This window comes from Halyomorpha halys, unplaced genomic scaffold (genome assembly GCF_000696795.3).
Source record: "Halyomorpha halys isolate HHAL.00 unplaced genomic scaffold, Hhal_1.1 Scaffold115.1, whole genome shotgun sequence".
In the NCBI taxonomy this organism is placed as follows: domain Eukaryota; kingdom Metazoa; phylum Arthropoda; class Insecta; order Hemiptera; family Pentatomidae; genus Halyomorpha; species Halyomorpha halys.
This window is the reverse complement of record NW_027106332.1, coordinates 334015-354060: the sequence shown is the minus strand read 5'-3', so window position 1 is coordinate 354060 and position 20046 is coordinate 334015. Positions and strand designations below refer to the sequence as shown.

At 31.1% G+C, this 20046-nt stretch overlaps 2 protein-coding genes across 3 annotated transcripts in view; one reads left to right on the top strand and one right to left on the bottom strand.

The window, feature by feature from the left end:
- The first annotated feature begins 514 nt into the window (after positions 1-514).
- The window catches only part of LOC106677942 (uncharacterized), a 31410-nt gene continuing 11878 nt past the window's right edge, over positions 515-20046 (top strand). Inside the window, exons 1-3 of one of the 2 annotated variants that reach the window (XM_014416169.3) lie at positions 517-690; positions 1011-1187; positions 7065-7332. In XM_014416169.3, the coding sequence (XP_014271655.1) occupies positions 591-690; positions 1011-1187; positions 7065-7237 (450 nt within the window). In that variant the 5' untranslated portion in view covers positions 517-590 and the 3' untranslated portion in view covers positions 7238-7332. Of the gene's footprint in view, positions 691-1010; positions 1188-7064; positions 7333-20046 lie in introns of those variants that run through there. The other variant, XR_010842656.1, reaches the window with a different exon arrangement.
- LOC106677941 (epidermal growth factor receptor kinase substrate 8) overlaps positions 11081-20046 on the bottom strand; it is a gene marked incomplete in the record, with an annotated part of 45650 nt that continues 36684 nt past the window's right edge. The window contains 3 exon segments of the mRNA XM_067044667.1: positions 11081-11629; positions 11748-11817; positions 13828-13963. Coding sequence (XP_066900768.1) covers positions 11622-11629; positions 11748-11817; positions 13828-13963 — 214 coding nt within the window.

Sequence of the window (20046 nt, the reverse complement as noted above, 5' to 3'; positions counted from 1 at the left end):
ATTTTCTAAATTTTCATACAACTTAGGATCGTTGGAACTAACACTTTTGCTCAAAATCGCTAGACGAGAACAATCGTTTACTTAACAATCGAACAATAATTTTTTACATTAATGACAGTGTACTTGTTTTCTATAACTTTTGGTAATTAAATGAATAGTTTTCCCCTGAAGGGTGTATATTTAGTAAAGTGATAGTTACATGTCATACATGACCAACTAGAACCTTTAGCTCTGAAGGAATCTTATTTTTCTTAATAATTTTTTTATACGATTCTCTAATAAATTTGTCCAAGTCATTTGATGAATCTATAAATTGACCAGTTTTTTTAAAATTCATACCAGACTTTTCCTCGTTATTTTGGCCTATTTTTTTGTATGTACAATCTAACTGTACAATAATTTTAAATATTTTTCATTAAATGAATCGACTTTAGTTTTCTAAAAAAATTGATAACTATACATAATCAAATTTGTAAGGATAATGTATCAGTTCTTTTCTCTATGGTTGACACAAGCTTTGTGAAGTCTGATCCCGAACGGCTTATATTTTTGTTGAGCTTTAACACAATTGAATTTTGATAAAGCACACGATGGGTGAACCAAAACCAGAATCAAATTACTTCTTTCATAAATCTCTGAAGGATATTTGGAAGAACAGTGAAAAACCGTTGTTTAGCCTAGTCGGGAATGGTAAGTTGTCTTACTTATTGATATATGTTAGTTGGTTTTACATTATTCATTAAGCTTACAGGTCCTTTTTTAAAAACTGATTTTGTTATTCATATGCATAAGTTCATTTTATTCTCAGCCAGTTTCACACCATAGAGATTTAATTTATGGAAAGGTATTTCTCTATTGGTATAAACAAAAACAGAAACTTTTGAGGAATATAAGTTTTATTTTGTTTTTTACAAACAATTCATTTATCTTTATGTGTAATCAATGTGTCTTATATTTTTCTTTCTACATTTTAAAGTAATAGTTGTCATAATTTTTAATTATAATTTTAGATGATCATAATGAAACTGATAATCCCCCATCGTCTTCTAAATCAGCATCAAATTCCAATGCTGTTAGTGAGAAGACCTGTAATGATCTTGGAGAAAATAGCCAGAAATTAAATTTTGTAGATTTAAGATCATGGAAAGAATCTTTCTTTTTCACACCTAATGACGATAGATTAAAAGGTAATGTATCTATTTGTAAATTTACCAATAACATTTTGAGCATGCTGTTATAATGACTCAAATAATTAATTTTACATTAAAATAGTGTGTAATTATGAAATATATAGTGGCAACTCTCTGACTAACAAAACTGGTTATCAGCTATCAATGAATTTTTTAATTTGTATTACGAAGTAAAGATTTGACTAATGTTGTCACAACAGTGATGTTCTCTTGTTAGTTTTATGATTTTCAAACAGTGACTGCTAAGAATTGTTTTTATTGTAAAATAAAATAACCGTGCTTGTTATTTGTCTAATCTCATATGATTAGGACCTTTAAATCAGCATTGAGGACAAATTTGGAGCTGTAATTTACTTGAAATCATCCTAGAGCTCCTACATTGTTTTGGGATTATTAAATTTGGGGAAAAATGTCGGCCTTAGGTACTTATATCATAGTGATTGACTTTCTCTGGCTCAAGAGATTAAAAAAATTGAAGATCCTTTTCAGCAGAGATCAGGCGCAATCTAGCCTTAACATGGTTAAAATACCATTACATTGTAAACCTAAAATTAGCCCTCCTGTTTTGTTTATACTGGCACTTTTTATCAGCAACTTAGCAAAAACTGCCAATCTAAACATAACTGATATGATTATGTCAGTTATCAGACTGGGTTCTTCTTTGTATTGATGTTATTTCAGCCTACACCAGTTAAACAAAACCTCTTTGTAATGTTAACACTAGTTGATATAAACATTCTGGGATTGATTATGACTATAATGAAATCAACAGTAGTTATCTTTTTGTCCTCTACTCATAAGATTTATTGTACGGTTTCTTTAACTTCTAGGTCAGGAGTGGCCATCCTTTTTCTGTTGTGGCCACAACCATGAATGGTTCCATGAATTCGGGTGGGCCAACACCCCCCCCCCCTCTTAACCTATACACACAGAAACAAACACCAGTCTTAAAAATGGCAATTCACATAGCATTGAACAACATATGCTTTTTATTTATATTGAATATGATAGAAGTAGGTAATTCATGAAGTACAGTTATAGGCGTGTGTTACTTAAGACATATAAAAAAACATATACAGGTACAGAATATGGAAATAAAATTAACAAACTATGGTTGAATCACATTTTTGTTTGTCTTATTTCCATATTCTATGCCTGTAACAAGAATGCGATTGAACCATAGTTTGTTACAAATCAAATCAAAAACAAACATTAAGGAGCTCAATGTGGATCTTGTTGTTTGTATCTTAGCTATTCATTGTCGGGAGACTGCTGTCAATATTAATTGTAACAATTTTTTCTAATAGCAAATGAACAATGACACCCCATTGTCATCATTCATAAAATGCATTTTGGAGAAATGTTGATTGTATCAATATGTTGAACCATAACGACAAGAGTATCGGAAAGTTGAATTACATACTCGGAATTCTTAATTTATTACGAAATTTCCAAATCTACTGATATTCCTGTGATTTGTTTTTAGTTATAATCTCAGTATACTTTGATAAAAGCACTTCTTTCTTTTTTCTGTGATCAATTGATTCACTTTGGATTTCAGCAAAGTAATGTTGCAGTTCTATGGTTTTTATTGGAAATGAAATAATTAAAGATATCTCTTTAACATAAGTTCAGATGTGCAATTATTTCACTATAAGAAGTGAGATCAAAGAGCCATTTATAGTTTTATTGGAGTGGAGGGATTTAAGGAACTTCTTGATTTTATGTTAGCTAAATTAAGACATATTTGTGGAATTTAGGGATGTATATTAATATGGTGTAGGCCATCAAAGTATTGAATAAAACCTATTGCTAAGAGAAACCTGTTATGAATGCTGATTAACTGAAAACTAGTTTTTGGTGTAGTTGAAGTTAACATTTTGTATAATTCCCCATACTCACTTTTCATCCCTCAGATTCTATTATAAATACAATGAGATTTCTCTTAATGGACACTCCTCTATGTTAGAAAGCCCTCTTAACCCCTTTACTACCAGTTTTGAAAAAAAATTAGCCTTGAAATGTCCTAATGAGGCCTTTAGAATGGAAAATTCAAGATTTTTTTTGGGGGGGGGGGGTCGGAAAATGGGTTCTGCCCTAGTGGTTGGGATTAGGTATCATGTTTTTCTGTGGTAAGGGCAAGATGTTCCAGTAGTACGAGGAAGCAATGGCATTTCTCTCAGTTACTTTATTCTACAGATAATTTGAAATGTCCTCTGGGATATATTATCCCACTGGGAGTGAAAAGGTCAATGGTCCCTTTTATTGATGTCTTGGCCTGCAAGGTTCTAATTTAATATCTGGACCTCTCCACTCTGTGTATGGACACCAATTTTATTCCCCATCAACACTTATCACTCTTCTATAATCTAGAAACTCACAATTTGTGAACTAAATTTGTGGGTTGTTTATTTTGGGGAAAAGTGTGTATCTTAACTGGGGCTTGGTTTACCTATCAGCTCCACTAGGGTCCTAGCCTAAGGGGAAACAAAGCCAGGTTGTGCACGTTAAAAAAATATTTGTTTATATAACAAATAAAATGTTAATAATGAATTTGTATAAGCGTTATTTTGTTATATGATGAAATTTAAATTGCCATTATTAAAACTATTTTTCAAGAGGGAAAATATCTGACAAATTATTTTAAAGTCATTAGGTGAGTAAAACATTTCTAAATTTTGTTATCTTTTTTGTTTATTCAATATTTGATAGCATTTCTTCTTTGTCATTTACAATCTATGAAAAACTACTAAAACCTCTATTATAAGCATTTTTTTTAGTCCCTACTTCCCACCATAAAGTGTTTTTCTTCAGTTCTGAACCAGAAGAGTTTTATGGTTAAAGGCATAATTTCTATATACGTCTATCAAATGGACTTGTAATTTATGGTAAGGATATTACAAAGCTAGTCATCCTTACTCTTATTGACATCAGCATCAAGGTGGTACTAGTAATGGTAATAGAAAGTGGGGGAACAAGTTCAGCTAGTGGGCCTTTTGGTCCTTTCATTATTAAATAATCATTGGGTATCTTAGTGAAGTATATCAGCCGCCATCACTTTCACCAACCCTTTTTTCCATTTATATTAACGATCTTCCTGATTCCATTCACCACACACATTACCACCTATATGCAGACAATCTTCAAATTTATCTATCCTTCCATCCCTCCAAGATGCTTAATGCCATTCTTATTGGTTCCAAGCGCCTCCTTCAATCCCTCTCTTACTATCCCCTACTCTTCCTTAACAACCAACCGATTCACTTCTATCCTACAATAAAAAAACCTTGGAGTCACCTTTGACCAACACCTCTCTTAGAGTAATCATATTTCCCAAACCACACGAAAATCCATAACTGTACTTAAACAATTCCAGAGATTTCATAATTCCATTCCTCAGAACACCCGTCAGCTCCTAGTATCCTCTCTCATCTTCCCCCATTTCGACTACAGTTCCTTGGTCTATGGAGGGCTATCTGTAGGTTTAGAGTTGAGACTCATGAATTGTTTTGTAAGATTTATCTTTAAGTTTCCAAGACACTCTCAAGTCTCCCACTGGTATACTGATTGGAAGTGCCTCTATCCAACATCCCAAAGGCAATACCTCCTTGGTGTTTTCCTATTCTAAGTTCTTAAAATAAAAAAAACCTACCCATATCCTTGATCTCCTAACTCTTCGTTCGTCCATCCATTCATTAAACACTAGATCCTAACCGACTGATTTATATATTCTCTCCTATATAACTTCTTTAGAATAACGACCTTCTTTAGTAAATCCTTTGTCATACATGCAACCTCCTTCTGGAACTCTCCCCAACTCCATTCGCCAATCCTCATCCATTCTTTCCTTTAAACAACACCCATTTCTTCACTTATTGCATAACCAAACCTCCGCATAATTGTAAACAATATATTTAAGCATATATTGATTAACATTATAAATAGTAGTTAAGCCAAGATCTCAATGTAATTTCATTTTGCTTACTGGAAACTTTTAAATGCTTGCCAGACAAAAATCATATTATATAAACCATGTATTTATTCTTAGGGGACATATGTCCCAGAATAAAATTATTTTTTCATTTCATTTCATCTGCTGTGTAATGTTGGGTAGTCTACAGTGCTTTTACAAATAAGTGATAAGTTTCATCATCTACTATCCTCCAAATTTCTAGATGTTTTTAAAGTCTGCATTAGTCTGTAAATATTCAAAAATCAATCTGAGTCATTTCTCTATAGGCCTAGCAGTCACTTGATTTTAGAAGGGAAGTAATTTTTAATTAGACTAGTCAATCACATTCTCACCACTCCGTGTCTGCTGGTCAATGCCCTTCACATTCCTTGAAGTTCAGTATGCTGGTACAGTTTGGAGATACCTAATGAAGGTTCTGGCCCCTAAATCTCAGGAAGAAAATTTCAGAAAGTTTTCTTGTCGGATGATCAACTTTCTCATTAGCTATAATCCATTGTGACCTGGGCTTATAATTTTTTTTAATTTCTTAAAAAACTCAGTGAAAGTATTGAACTATAGATCGATGTAAATTTGGGATAACTAGCGTAGGAACAGTAGCTTATACATATTTATTAGATGGTATTTCATTAATCATGGTCCCATAGAAGAATAACGGAGAATGCTCTTTGATTCTGAGCCCCAACAAATGTTGAAATCACTTCATTGTTGGTTACTTTTTTTTTCTTTTATATTCATCTCAATAATATTTGATTAGATTGAAGACTTCATAATGAGGGGAACTGTGTGGATTTTTGAAGAGGGATAATATTGGATTTCTGAATATAAATGTCATTAGATTAGTCTTCATAAGGAATGGTTAGGATGGGAAGGAGTTACTTGCCATACTTCAAGGCATTTCATTGGTTTTTAAGGAAATAAAAATAAGTGAAGTCCACCTGATAATAGTGATGGCTCCTTTAATATAAGGTTTCCTCAAAACTCAGTCTTTCTTTAAAAAAAAAAAAAAAAAAAAAGGATTCTTAAAGCGCTTTTAACTTTTTGAAATCATAACTTCTAGCGATTTGAGGATTATTCGCACTTAGCTTGGAAAGTGTATCAATAATTTTTTTACCTAACTAAACAAAATAGTCATTGTATGGTGCCATTGTCACACACAACGAGCTAAATGATATATATATTTTGTATAACATTTCTGTGTTTTGAAAAATGCAATAGAGGTGTGCAATGTGTTTTTAAGGCTTTTGTAAATGTAATTCATTATAAGGAATATTTTTTTAAGTTTTCAGGCACTTCAATTAGTAATTTATTATTAGATTTTGTTCACAAAACTATATCGAAATCAGTATGAGATTCATAGGTTTAACCAATTTTTACTATTATATCATGTTCCTATTCAGTGTTATTGTAGATTTGTTCAACATATTTAATAATATAATTAAATATTTCTTAATGTGGTTATTTTTGAATGCTTTACTTTAGTAATTGAATGAGGGCATAAGTATCAATGTTTTGTAGATTTCTTCATTCCAGTGTATTATCAGGAATGATGAAATAAATAGTTAGGGAGTACTCTTCGGGCTATTTATAAAAATTACTTAACGCATACTTTTTTTTGGTCTAATCCTTCTTGCCTCCTTACATCACTGTTGGTCAAGAAGCTGTACTTCATATGAAGTTGTCTACCTTTAGATTTGATGATGGAATATATATGATGGATTTTTGTTCTTGTTAAGTGATTGGGTAATAAAATCAATTATAATAATCTTCAGCCTAAGTTGCATATTAAAACTAATAGTAGTAAGTTACCACTATTTGATATTTTTATTTATAATCATCAATTAATTACTTCTTCTAATTGATTTTTCTTTTCTGATTAAATATGTGATATTTTAATTATTTAGATGGAGTTATGTTCTTTAAAGGTGATAACGAAAAAGATATTGATTATGATGAAGTCAGAAAAAAGTTGAAGCAGTCTATCCGACATAAATTGTTGAAGAGAAGGAGTTTAGGAGTCAAAAGGAAATTCAATAAAAGAAATTTTAAGAGTTTTATGTATAAAAAAATTAAGTAATGGGTTTTCATTTTATCGTTTTATCACATATCATGATCTATTTTCTGGAACAATAATATATTTATATATTTATAAATAAATATGTTTAAGAGTTATATGTTGTTTATAGTAATGTTAATCCAATGCTTCGAAATATGATAATTTTTTATTTCAAAATATTTAAATTATATTTTTTGGAGGATCAGTCAGAAGAAATTTAAAAAAATTGATTTGGATTTGGATTTTCTAAGTAATATTTTATCCAAATGATTCTTTTAAGTATTATTTTATCCAAACTATAATTTTAGAACTTTTACATATTCAAAAAAACTTTATTCTAGCACTGTTTGCTAATAATAATAATTATTGATTGAGATAGCTTTCCGAACAAATTTTGATATATACATATTTAAAATAATTTTTTTTTTAAATAAAATAAATTATCCATCCACATAAAATAAATAATAATAGTAATAAAGATGGTCGAGGCTAGTTGTCCCAAGTTGAGTCAAGGAGAAGATAATTGAGGTTGAGGTACTATATTGCTTAATTGTGTGCAATCCTTTAGGCCTGAGCACTAAGTAGGCATTCCTCTCATTTGCTTTGTTTTGTCGATCCTATCCTGATAAAAGCCTACAACTTAGGCCATAACGCACAAGCAGTATGTACTACCTTAATATATTTTTCTATTCTGACAAATTCTTCATAATTTCAATGAAATAATAAGAATTAAAATTAAAAAAACAAAACTCATTGTGTTATGAATATCCAATTTAGAAGACATACATAAAAAGTTAAAGTAAGAGAAAGTGGTAAAATAAAATGAGGGTAGTAATTGGAATAGAATTGATATGTAATAGTAGAAGATAGAAAATGAAAAAGATTGTGGGAGGAACTGAGGATCTGGGTTTTAGGAAAGGTTGGATGGGTTGGATCTGATATGGGAGGAACTTACTGAAGACTTAATAATTCTCTAAAAACAGATTTTTAGGATAGTTGATTTTATAAAATAGATTGCAGCTGAAGGAAAGACATGTTTTATTGTCATCTTAAGACAATATATTATCTTGATTTATGGTTGGATCTTCTCACCTTTATTTTTTCCAGTAATGTTTTGGAAATGTTTCCTTTTTCCATTTTTTAACAGGATTTTGGACATATTAAACAATATTGCTAAACCACTACTATTATTAACTTTGAGTGGACACTAGAATTAAAATATAATTATAATATACATTTCTCAGTTTTTTAATTCATCAAGCTTTTTCTTACTAAACATTGCATCGAATTAGTCTCAGTTATATTAGCTTTATAATTTTTTTTTTTTAATTGGCACTATAATCCTGCTATTGAGTTAAAGCCTAACATAGAATGCCAGTCTTCTTTAATTTTTGCTGCTGCCTTCTAATTTCTGGTATCAAGTAGAGTACTTGCATCAGCATTTTCTCAAGAAATAGGTTAAAGGCCAGACGAGGAGTGCTATCACCCTGTCTGACTCCTGTTTCTCTGGAAAATTCCCTGAAGAGTTTTCCATACATCCTCATAAAACATGTATTGTCATCCATAATCATTCCCGTGAGGCAAATTAGTTTTATCCGAATATTCTTGTCCATCATCAGTTCGTTAGGTTCAATTGTGTTTACAGGATCATATATAACTGCTATCATATATCTGTTGGAAGTCTATGAACAGGTGATGTGAAGGAACCTAATATTGCTTTGCATTCTATAACAAAATCTGTATAGTTAATATTGGATCAATGGTTTTAGATCATATTTACCTTTTCAGAACTCAGACTGGTATCTCCCCTGCAGTTGCTCGACATGTGGAAGGAGGCTATAAAATATAATGATAAAAAAGATTTTATATGCGTATAGGAGTAAGATGCCTCTGTGATTATTGCATTTATATGCAGTTCCTTTGTTATTGATCAAACAAATTGCAGTCTTCTTCTATGCCTGTGGTATCCTTTCTTCTCTCCAAATATCCATCATAAGTTCCTGTTGAAACTTTCTTTCTTGTCCCTGTCCCTGCAGACATGATTGTAGGATTAAATTTTCAGTGTTCTTCATTTATCATTCAAAAGAATGTCCTACTGTTTTTTTCCTTTAAAGGCAGTTTTTATATCTGCTATTATCTCATTTTCCTGTTACCATTATATGAGCTCCTCTCCTTCTGCCTCGATATTCCTCTGCATATCATCAAATATATTTTTTCTGAACTGTGGCTTTGTTTGCTTTGAGGTTTTATTTATTTTATTTTTTTGAGAATAAATTCATTCCTACATTCCTCATTAAACCCATGTTTTTTCCTATTTTTTACTGGTACTTATTACCTCAATCGCAGTATTAATCATTGCTTTTTCACATACTTTACATTTATCCTTCAGTATTGCACTTCTTTTAATTCCTATTATATTTGTATCAATATCAGTGAATCTTGCTTTGATTTCCATATCTTTAAGCTTAAGGATATTGATTCTACTCATAGAAGTAGCAAATTGACTTCTCAGTATTGTTATTGTGGCTCTAATCTTGGTAATCATGAGTCGAGTCCTTAAGTAAGACCTTACATTCATCAGCAATTTGTAGTAATTTTACTCTATCGTTCTTGTAGCCATGTACCCAGATGTATTTTTATGTGATTAAAACATGTGCTATTGATTGTAAGTCCTTTTGAGGCAGTAAAATGTATCAGTCTTTTCCCATTATCATTTGATGTTTCTTACAGGTTAGTAATACCTATTGTTGATCAATAGGTATCTTCTTTGCCAATTAGTGCATTACAGTGATTAAATAATCCAGTTAAACTATTCATTTCCACTATCTTACTATGTTTTTAGTTATGTTTATTGGAAGGTTATTGGTTGACTATATGTTATGATTGTTGGAAGATGATCCAGGTGGCAATCAATGAAGGTTCACAAATAGCAGACAAACTATTTATTAGTTACAGATGTTTCTCTCTCCTTTTCAGGACTTCATCAAGGCCAAAAAATGGATGAAAAGTGACATTGAATATATTGCCATTGTTAACTAATTAAATTATTGCAATGTCTAGTTTAGTTAGTAAGTTTGATGAATTAGATAGCTGAATATTGTATATTATGTCTTAATTATAGTTTACATTTAAAGTTAATTATAGCTGTGGTTTAGTAATATTGGTTAATTTGTCCAAAATCTTGTTTAAGAATGGAAAAAGAAAAATTTCGTAAACCTCTTGAAGGAAATTAATAAATAATGATAATGAAGTTAGAAGGACTGAAGATATAATTCTTCCCCTAGTTAACCCATATATATGCATTGGAATGTTTTTACTTTGTATGTTACTTTTAAATTAAAAGGAACATACATGATTAAATGTAATTGTAATTTTGAGAAAGTAATAAATATACAGAGAAATTTATTGTGCTGATTAAGATGGCCAAGTATCAGGAAGGTAATGAAAAAAGATGTCTTATCTCAGTCTGCTGAGTTGGCTTTCAGAGTTTGCTTCACCACAAATACTCTGTTTATGTCACTATGATCACCACCATCGCCTCATTGACTTTGACTGATTCAAACCCTCTTTTCTCTCTTAGTTCACACTGATGCCTGGTGTGGCAAAACCATAAATCAACACCATAAATTAATTTCCTAACATATTCCTCACATAGGATTAGAATCTTTATTTCTTAGCCCTATGAGTCATATCAAATATAAATATAATTTATTACTACTGATGTTTAAAGTGTATGTATAATTAAATTTTATATATATATATATATATATATATATATATATATATATATATATACACAATTTAATTTTGAAAAGGATCCTTTTTCATAAGCTTGAATAACCCATATTTGAGCTAGAACTGTAATGATCATAATAAATGAATTGTGAATTATATTTTTACCTAAAACCACGATTTTATAACCTCAGTATGTGCCTATAAAAAGGAATGAATTTACTCTTTATTGGGCTTTCATTACTTCTTTTAATTGAATGAGGATTTATGAAGATCAAAATTAAATAAAACATTTATATTTAACAATACTGGTACCATACTAATGCAGAATAATAATAATCTCATATTAATTATTTACAATTTAAAATTAATAAAATGCTTATTTATTTAATATTTTACATGTATAAAAAATGAGAATCACTTTAGTGTTTTGGCATTTCTCATATATTGTGTTTCTATTGAGCTTGTTTTTATTTTACATTTAGATGATGATTAAAGTCAACTGTTAACAAGTAAAAATAATTCGCTATTCATGCTCCCCTTAAGTTTCTCCATTCTAATTACTTATTGCTTAAGAATCTCTGGGAAAGAAATCGTATACATATTCATAATTTCTTAACTATGAAACAGTCATGGTTGTACTCCAAATTACTCTTTTTTTACTATTGATTCATCATCCATCTACAAAAAAAAAAAATCATTGTCAGGTTTAAATTTCCAAAAATAATTATTTATTCTTGTATGTAAATTAAAATTTCTGAAAGTAAAATTCTTGTAAATCGGTTTTTAGTTTCATTACCTTGTGCTTCTGATTTTTGTCTCCTCACTGCCAGCTTTTCTGCCAGTTCTAAAGACCTTGTTGTTTTATACTGGTAACAAAAATAAATATATTGATGAATAAGTGATAAAAATTCTACTAAGAATATTCAGTGGAACTCCAATTATTTGGTAGTTTATATATATTTTTTTTATTTGAAAATCTGTTTCTTTTATGTTCCAAATGTTCACATGGCTCACTCCTGATTCAGAAAAAGAAAAATGGAAAAGCTATCAAACTAAAAACTCTTTTCCTCCAGCATGTGCTGAAGGTAATGTTTGTTAACTGATTCTTTGAATGAGTATACTTTTCTAGCTTTATTTATTAAATCACTTAGAAAAAGATGGGGGTTAGTACTGGGGTAAAAGGGCTAGACATAAAGTTCAAGTGGAAGGAAAGAAGTGGGAGAGCCTACTGCATAAGGATAAACGAATTCCCTGCAATCTTAGCAGAGCTGAGAGAGTGGTTTATTTTCGTTTAGTAACAGGACATGATCTGCTCCAAAAACACCTCCATCGAATTGGCATCGTAGAATCCCCCGAATTGTCCTCTATGTAACGGGGGAGACATGGATGGAGACCAAACATGTATTGGTCTAGAAGATCTTCAGCAAGATGCGGACCAACTAAGAGGAAAAGTAAAATTCCACTTCCTGTGATGTAGGAAAAAAAAAACTTATAAGAAGATATTCTTTCCTCTTGTTTATTGTCTTAACCTCAGATATTTTTACTTGATCTTGAATAATGATGTTTTTTGGGCCAAGAATGGTTGGTATTAACCATAAAAAAGATGTGAAATCATCAAAATTATTGATTGGTGAGAATGTTGGGAATTTTATAATGGGTTTAGTGTTGTTAAATATACTATCTTTACTATTGTATGTATACTAAATGTATATATGACCCTTTAATAAATGTGTGTGTGTGTGTGTGCGCACACATATACGTGTATACTTATATACATACAGAGAGGAGTAGTATGTAAGAATCCTCTTTTTAAATCTATGTGTACAATTGAAGCCTAGAATATTTACAAAAGCTTGGACTAGAAGGAATTTTCAGTTCATCTATTGTGTTATTAAAAATATTAAAGCAGATACTCCTCAGAATCAGAGAATCTTAGATAAAAAAAATACAATTAAAGTTAGTGTATTTGAAAATTCTTTTACATGAGCTGGTTAAGTTAATTATGTACAAAATATTCTGAAGCACAATCATTCAACAAAATTGGGCAAATGAAAATCACCTGAGTTTTTTACCACAGTTGAAAAGAAAATTTCTTTAAACTAATTTATACTTACACATAATGTACAGATGTGTATTATTTGTATGTATTCCAATTGAACCGGGTTTTAGCTTGAAGTATTGTTTTTAAATTAAATTTTAATTGAGACTTATGATTCAATGAAAACATCTATTAAGTTACCTAACCAACGTGGTGGCTGCCTGTTTGGGGTGGTTTTTACAGCCAACATTTGATATTTTGATTATAAAAAAATATATGCAGAATTAACTGATGCTAAAACTTGATGAGTGATGTTCATCCTCTTCAAGTACAAAAATGTTGTACAGGATATTTATCCAGAACAACTTAATTAATAAAGAATTATTAATAATAAATCTGTTATCCAATCCAAAATCCTCTATTCTCCTTATTATGTTTTTTAATGGAATTGTCCATCATTTCTTTAATGTCCTGTATGTTAAAAATTTGGCTCTAAATGGATACATTTCCTTCCATTATGAACTCCATAATTATCCACGCTGTGATTTCTGATATTAATTCCAATCTATTCCTGAATCACACAGAGGTCTGAAAAGAAGATGATCGCATAGAACTGTCATTAGAATGGTACCTGTTGGTAGTTTCTTTATAAGTCTACCATTTCATGTTAATCAGACTGCTTGTTTACTTGTTGTAGATTTGATACATTTGTTAATGTCAATAAATAAATAAAATTAAAAACTCATCTACTATGATTATGATAACATCATTCAATTAATAAAATATACATTTACCATGTGAACAGAAGTTAGCTTTTTAATTAATTTGTTATTCTTACCCCGGTTTTATTCCGCTGCAGTATGATCAGATTGTGAAGACGCTTCCCATCTTGTGGACCACACACTTTTTCCAGTTGCTCAGTAGTTAATGTGAATAGTTTATTTCCATCCATAGAACTTAATAATTTACAAATCCTGTATGGAAAAATATAATGAAGTATCAGTATTCTACTCCCATTACCTAGGTACATTATCATTCTGTTGAAGATAGAGAACCTATGTTAACCTTTGTTTTGGCTGATTACCTATCTAACTTTAAGCCAAGAAATGTTGCGAATGTATTTTACTGTTAATAAATAATTAAAGAGTTTAATAAAATAAAAAATTATGTATATCATTGAGAAATAATAGATTCATGATTATAATGTATAATATCCTATTACATTATTTATAAATCTATTATATGTATCATATATGATATGATATATATCATTAAGAACTAATGCATTCATCAAATACAAGAATTACAATTAACTACTATTGCATCTAGAATAACTATCATATTCCTGATTTTAAATTTAATAGAGTTTCCTGCTTAAACAGTAAAATTTAATTTTTCAAAACAGATTTATCATAAAATTTTAGTTATTATTAATAGTAATTTTGATCAGTAAAAATTACTGCAGCTTCCTAACCTATATTTTACTAGTTAAATCTGCCTTTCTGTATAGTGAAAATATGAATTAAAATCATAATTAGCTTCAGTTAAGGTCCCTCAATGTTAAGATCGCTGCGACAAGCTAGAATTCAATACACCATACAAAAATTAAAAAAAAAAAATAGGTAAAGCTATATACCCTATAAATATAGGGTTTGGACCCATAGCACACCAAAACTCTAATTTCATGATAGATAGGGGTTCTGGTCTTCTATTTGAAATATTTGTTTTGTTTTTTACTCTTCCTGTAGTACTCTCTTGTGGAACAGTCTTTTAAGACCTACCTGCAATTTATTGTCTCAGTAATCTATTTAGTTCAGTTCCCACTATCTCCCCAATTAGTTATTTATTTCATAGTATATTTGTGCGGTTTTATTTTCTCTTCTTTTTGTTCTAATTAACTTGTGAGAGATGTGATCTACCAATAAAGTTATAAATTAGCTTTTAATTTTTAGGGATGACCAAAAACTTACAATGGCTGAAGCATTATTCACACTTTGTAAAACTATTTTGCCCTTCATATGCGATATTATTTTATTATTGTATAACTGATTTATGTAAATTACAGCTGTAAATTTTTCTTGCTTAGGAAATAAGAGAACCTCTGAAGTGGACCTTGTCAGCTAAGGTCATATTGATAATAGTTGTATTTATTTTATTTTTACTGGAAGATTGCTGTTTAACCTTGTGTAATAATAAAAAGAATATGGTCTGGGTGCAGTCAAAGAAAAACTTGAATTATGATTAAACTATTTATATTGAGCCAACATTTCGCCCCATGTTGCAAGTCTTCATCAAGACTAAAAAAGATACAAACACTTAAATAATGTAATGATTGGAGAAGATGGTCAGGGGGTGGAGTCAGCAAAGAAACAACATAAATAAACAAAAAAATATTTATTTATGCCGACGTTTCAGGGTGTCTAGCGGAGAAGGTTGGCTAAAACTGGCTAACTGTCTCGGCTAGACACCCTTATGAAGACCTGAAACTCAGATCGAAACGGCATAAATAAACATTTTTTTGTTTATTTATGTTGTTTTTTTGCTAACTGCACCCCCTCCCCCCAACCATTTTCTCCAATCAGTAATCTACGGTCATCTATCTACACCTCATCTTAAATGATGTAAACATAAATGAAAAATTAAGAAGATGTACAATGAAATGTAAAAATTAAATATGAATAATAAAAGGTTATAGACAATTAATGAAAATGGAAATAATAACAGATAAAAAGAAGAAAGTACAAACTAAGAGATAGACAAAATAGGTAGGTCTGGTAAACCAATCATTGGATAGGGAGCTGTCGGGATTGCTGATAATAAGAAGATCAAGAAAAGGGAAGGAATTGTCAAATTCACATTCAGCAGTTAACCGAAGACAAGGGTGATAGGATTTCAGGGATTCTGTCATTTCATGTTTTCATTTTTAATTAAAACATAGTAATATAATAGGATATTATCAAAAACCTGTTAACATTTTGAGGATATTACGTTATTTTGTTCAGAACTTGAATTTATTAACAATTCTACCTTTTAAATATTATATTATAAGCATGGATAGGAGCTAGCAGTACCAGACCAGCCTATCTGGTTTTAAAGCCCATATTCTATAGCCTTAAATAAATAATTTAAAACAGTACTGTAGTGAAATACTCTTAAGAATATGACAAGTGGCAACCGAGTGTGAATGAAACATAGCTGACTTATAAGCTAAAGGTAAGTGAATACTTGCTATCTGAATTGATCGAATATATGAATTGAACTGTTTATTTGTGGTTAATTTCATGAACACCTTCCACTAACCATGACAAAGGAGCAAACCAACCAAAAATTGTATCAATTAATAACTTCTGAAAATGCGTAAGGATTTCTACAAATGAAGATATGTTGCAGATGCTTTTTCATTTCTTATAATGTTAATAATTCTGAAGCCACACCTCTGATATGACGGGAGGGCATTTAATCATTTAAAATATTCTATTGCTGTGGGTCATAACCAGTTCACTGATTGTATCTCAGGATTACCACCTTTGTATTCGATGTCAGGGCAAAGCTGACAACAATGGTCGATTGTTCTTTTTTTGTATATGTATGTATATCTGATCCTTAACTATTACATTGGGCCATCCTCTTCATCTCGGCAACCAGTGTAGTTGATCCCGTTTCTCCCCAGCTCTAGTCCGTCCGCTTCATCTCGGCAACTAGAGCTGCACCTAGCCTAGCAGCTTACTGGTCCGTCCGCTTCATTTCGGCAACTAGTTAGCTGGCTTCTATCTTGACAGTTCTAGTCCGTCCGCTTCATCTCGGGAGCTAGAACTGTTACTCTACCTCAGATTCTCTCTTACCTAGACCTCCTCTACCAAGCCAGTGCCCAGGGCTCATCCCCTGGCACGGCCCTTCCTTTCTTACCTATTATTGAATTATTATTATTGGGCCTTGTCGAGGGTCTTCTGTAAAGTGGATATCAGGCTGGAGAACCACCTAAGACTAGACAACCCCGACAAATGCTTGTACTTTGTAGTTTTATACTAGTATTTATGGACTAATGCTATTGGCTTTCATTATGAAACAGGTCCCTGATGGTTCCAATTCATCTTGACATATCTGTGATGGTTCTAAAGATGATCAATCCTGTTGTTCTTTTGGAAAGTTCTAGAGATTCTTCCCCATTCAAACAGACAATAATGCCTTTCTATCAGTCAGGCCTGGTGTTCCTTTTTGTATCCATACATTTTGAAGGTGTTAGTTTAAAGCTTTTTTAAAATTCTGTTAGCTTTTTGGAAACTTTTGTGTATGATAAGAAAAATAAATTATCTAAAGGGTAGTTATAGATTATTAGGAATTTTATACACTCTAGGTTTGGTAGCGGGGTAGCTCAGTGGTTTGGCATTGTGCTACTGACTCCAAAGACCTGGATTTGAAGCCGACCCTGTGGGTTATGATTTTAATGTTGATTTACTGTCTTTTAAATAGCATTTCAAAATTTTATATAAGTCTGTTTAAGTAAATATAGACTTTTTTTACGATATATAAATTTGTTTAAACTAGTTATATTTCTCCCACTGCTGCTAATGACTAACGAAAGTGACGTTCAACAAAACACGACACTGGCTTATAAAATATTGTTCACATTAGAAGGACTTTTCACAAAACCGCTTTATAGAAGACTAGCTTAAAAAAAAAAACAACACAAAACTTAAATTTCCTGCTTTTCTGTATGGAATTAAACTATAGTCTATATGAATTTAATTGTTGCTGACGAGGAGGTCTTATCACTTCGTGGCATCTAGTCCCGCGTTCCTGATACAAATGATGACGATTTTTGCTACATTTAATATTTTTATTTCTTAATTCAAGGAAACCAAATGTATGAAAAAAGTTTGCAGGGCTCATAAAGTTAATGCGGCTAAATATTTTGATAAACGTTTTAATGTTATTGTTTACGCCACTAAATTGGACGTTTTTAACTTAAACCACATTTTAATTTACAGGTTGGAGTATTTTACTGATGACTTTTTTGGTCTTGTAATCTCACTGTAGTTGTTTAATTTCATATTTAGTTCCGTAGTTTTGTATATTATAAAGCAGCTGCTTTGTGTATTTGTTTGGGATTGAATCTTTTATTGGTGGTTAACAAAATAATACGTAATAGATATAAAACAAACGATCAATCTGCAGTGAAAACAATAGATGAATAAATAGATAATTTTTATTTTGGGAGACAATGTCTCTTAAGAATAACAGATGCACAGATAATTTTACACTTGCCTGGCTGCACGAATATCAGATAGCGGCTCAAGCACTTCAGTACTTTGTACCAGTTTTGGCTGGCAAGGTTTAGATCAATTATTGCTGGCAAATAGTTTGGTCGAATATTGAAACAAGATCTTCATTCCTTTACTCTGTGTTCTGTTGGTCTCTTGACCAGCCTCGGGCTTATGTGCAAACCTTTCCTGCTAGCCTCCCTCCTATTACCAATGAACCCAATCTAGTTAAATTTACCTCCTTCTCCCACTATACATCGTTAAAAATAACATGTTAACTGGTCAACACTTAGCAACAACCACAGTGAATTAAAATTTTTATAATTTAAAAGTTATTGTAAAAAAGTATTCACAGCTCATTAAACAGTAAAGAAAGATACAGCTGACTTCTGACTTCGTAAGATTGAAGGAGATAAGACCCTGAATTGTAGAGGTAGCGTCGCGGTGGCGAGCTGATGGCAGATCGGCAGACGGAAGTGTGAGTGTAGCCTACCTAGCAGAAGATCGTAAAAAATAATTAAGAGACATAACAACAAAGGTCGGTATCCAAACAACTACTATCAAGTTCTTTTTATATTATAATCACAAAATCTTTGTTGTTCGTTGTACTACTGTTTGAAAACTACATGTTAATTTAAAATATATGTTATTGAAAATGTGGGAAAGGTGGAAGAATAAAAGGCTTCATTTGTATTAAAATAAGGCTTAGAATATTTCTGGTTGGACTCCCACGATATCGCTCAGTGGAAATTCCTTAAAATATGCTCTGACATCTGTGAACCACAGTAGTTTATTTTATTTATTTACCTCATCTACAACTGTAAGACAGAACTTAAATCGGTTTCAATATAATAAATAAATCAATATAATAAATAATATTTATTCTTAGCGCAGGAATACTAAAGTTATGTGGCCATGGCCCTTTCGGTCGGAGTTACATTAGATCCATCCTACTTAGTTGGAGTTACTTAAGAGTTTGTTGATATTGAATTTACAGTTTGGTAGGTTGAAGCTGAGTTGATGTTAATTTTCCTTCCAAACACCATTTTTCTTTCATCATATTTTGAAGCTCATTTTCAATCGCTCTTCAACTGTTTCATCTTGTTTGGTTTCAGATCCGTAAAACATATTAAGTCTTCACTGTTCTTTACCGGGACGTTCTTTTTATATACTTTCTTTTATTTTTTGGTCTGTTGATTTCTCTTACTTCAGGATCTTATCTCGTTAAGCACAATAAGATGCTCTTCTAACTTTATTTTGCTGCCACTAACATTTACCCCAGTTACCACCTCAAGGTTACCTCTTTATTGCCTCTGAAGAACCTTCTTTCCTTAGTAACATCATTTATTCCCTTCTGTTCATTTTCTACTAATAATGTAATTGGTATCATGTTTGAGGTACTAGGAGAATCAATTAGCCAAATATTCATTCTAAAATAATGAAATATATGTTGAACGCGGAGGTGGTGGACATACAACTAAAACGTTTTTACTGTTTTATTAATTACGGTCAAATGCCATAAAACGTTCTTACTGTAGTGAGAACAAATAACACAAGCAAATAACAAAGCCTTGGCAACTACTAACTAGCAAACTGGTTACTTACCGTTACAAACGGTATGTGATCAACAATCTATTTATTAACAGTTTGCCACAGAGCAACATGTACACAATAAAAAATGAATTTTTACATCTCACTTTAACGTACCCTCTTAAATATTAATTTGTTATCAAATTTATAATTATGAGAGATAGTTGACCGTGGATGATAACTGAGGAGAAGATGGTTGGGGGTGC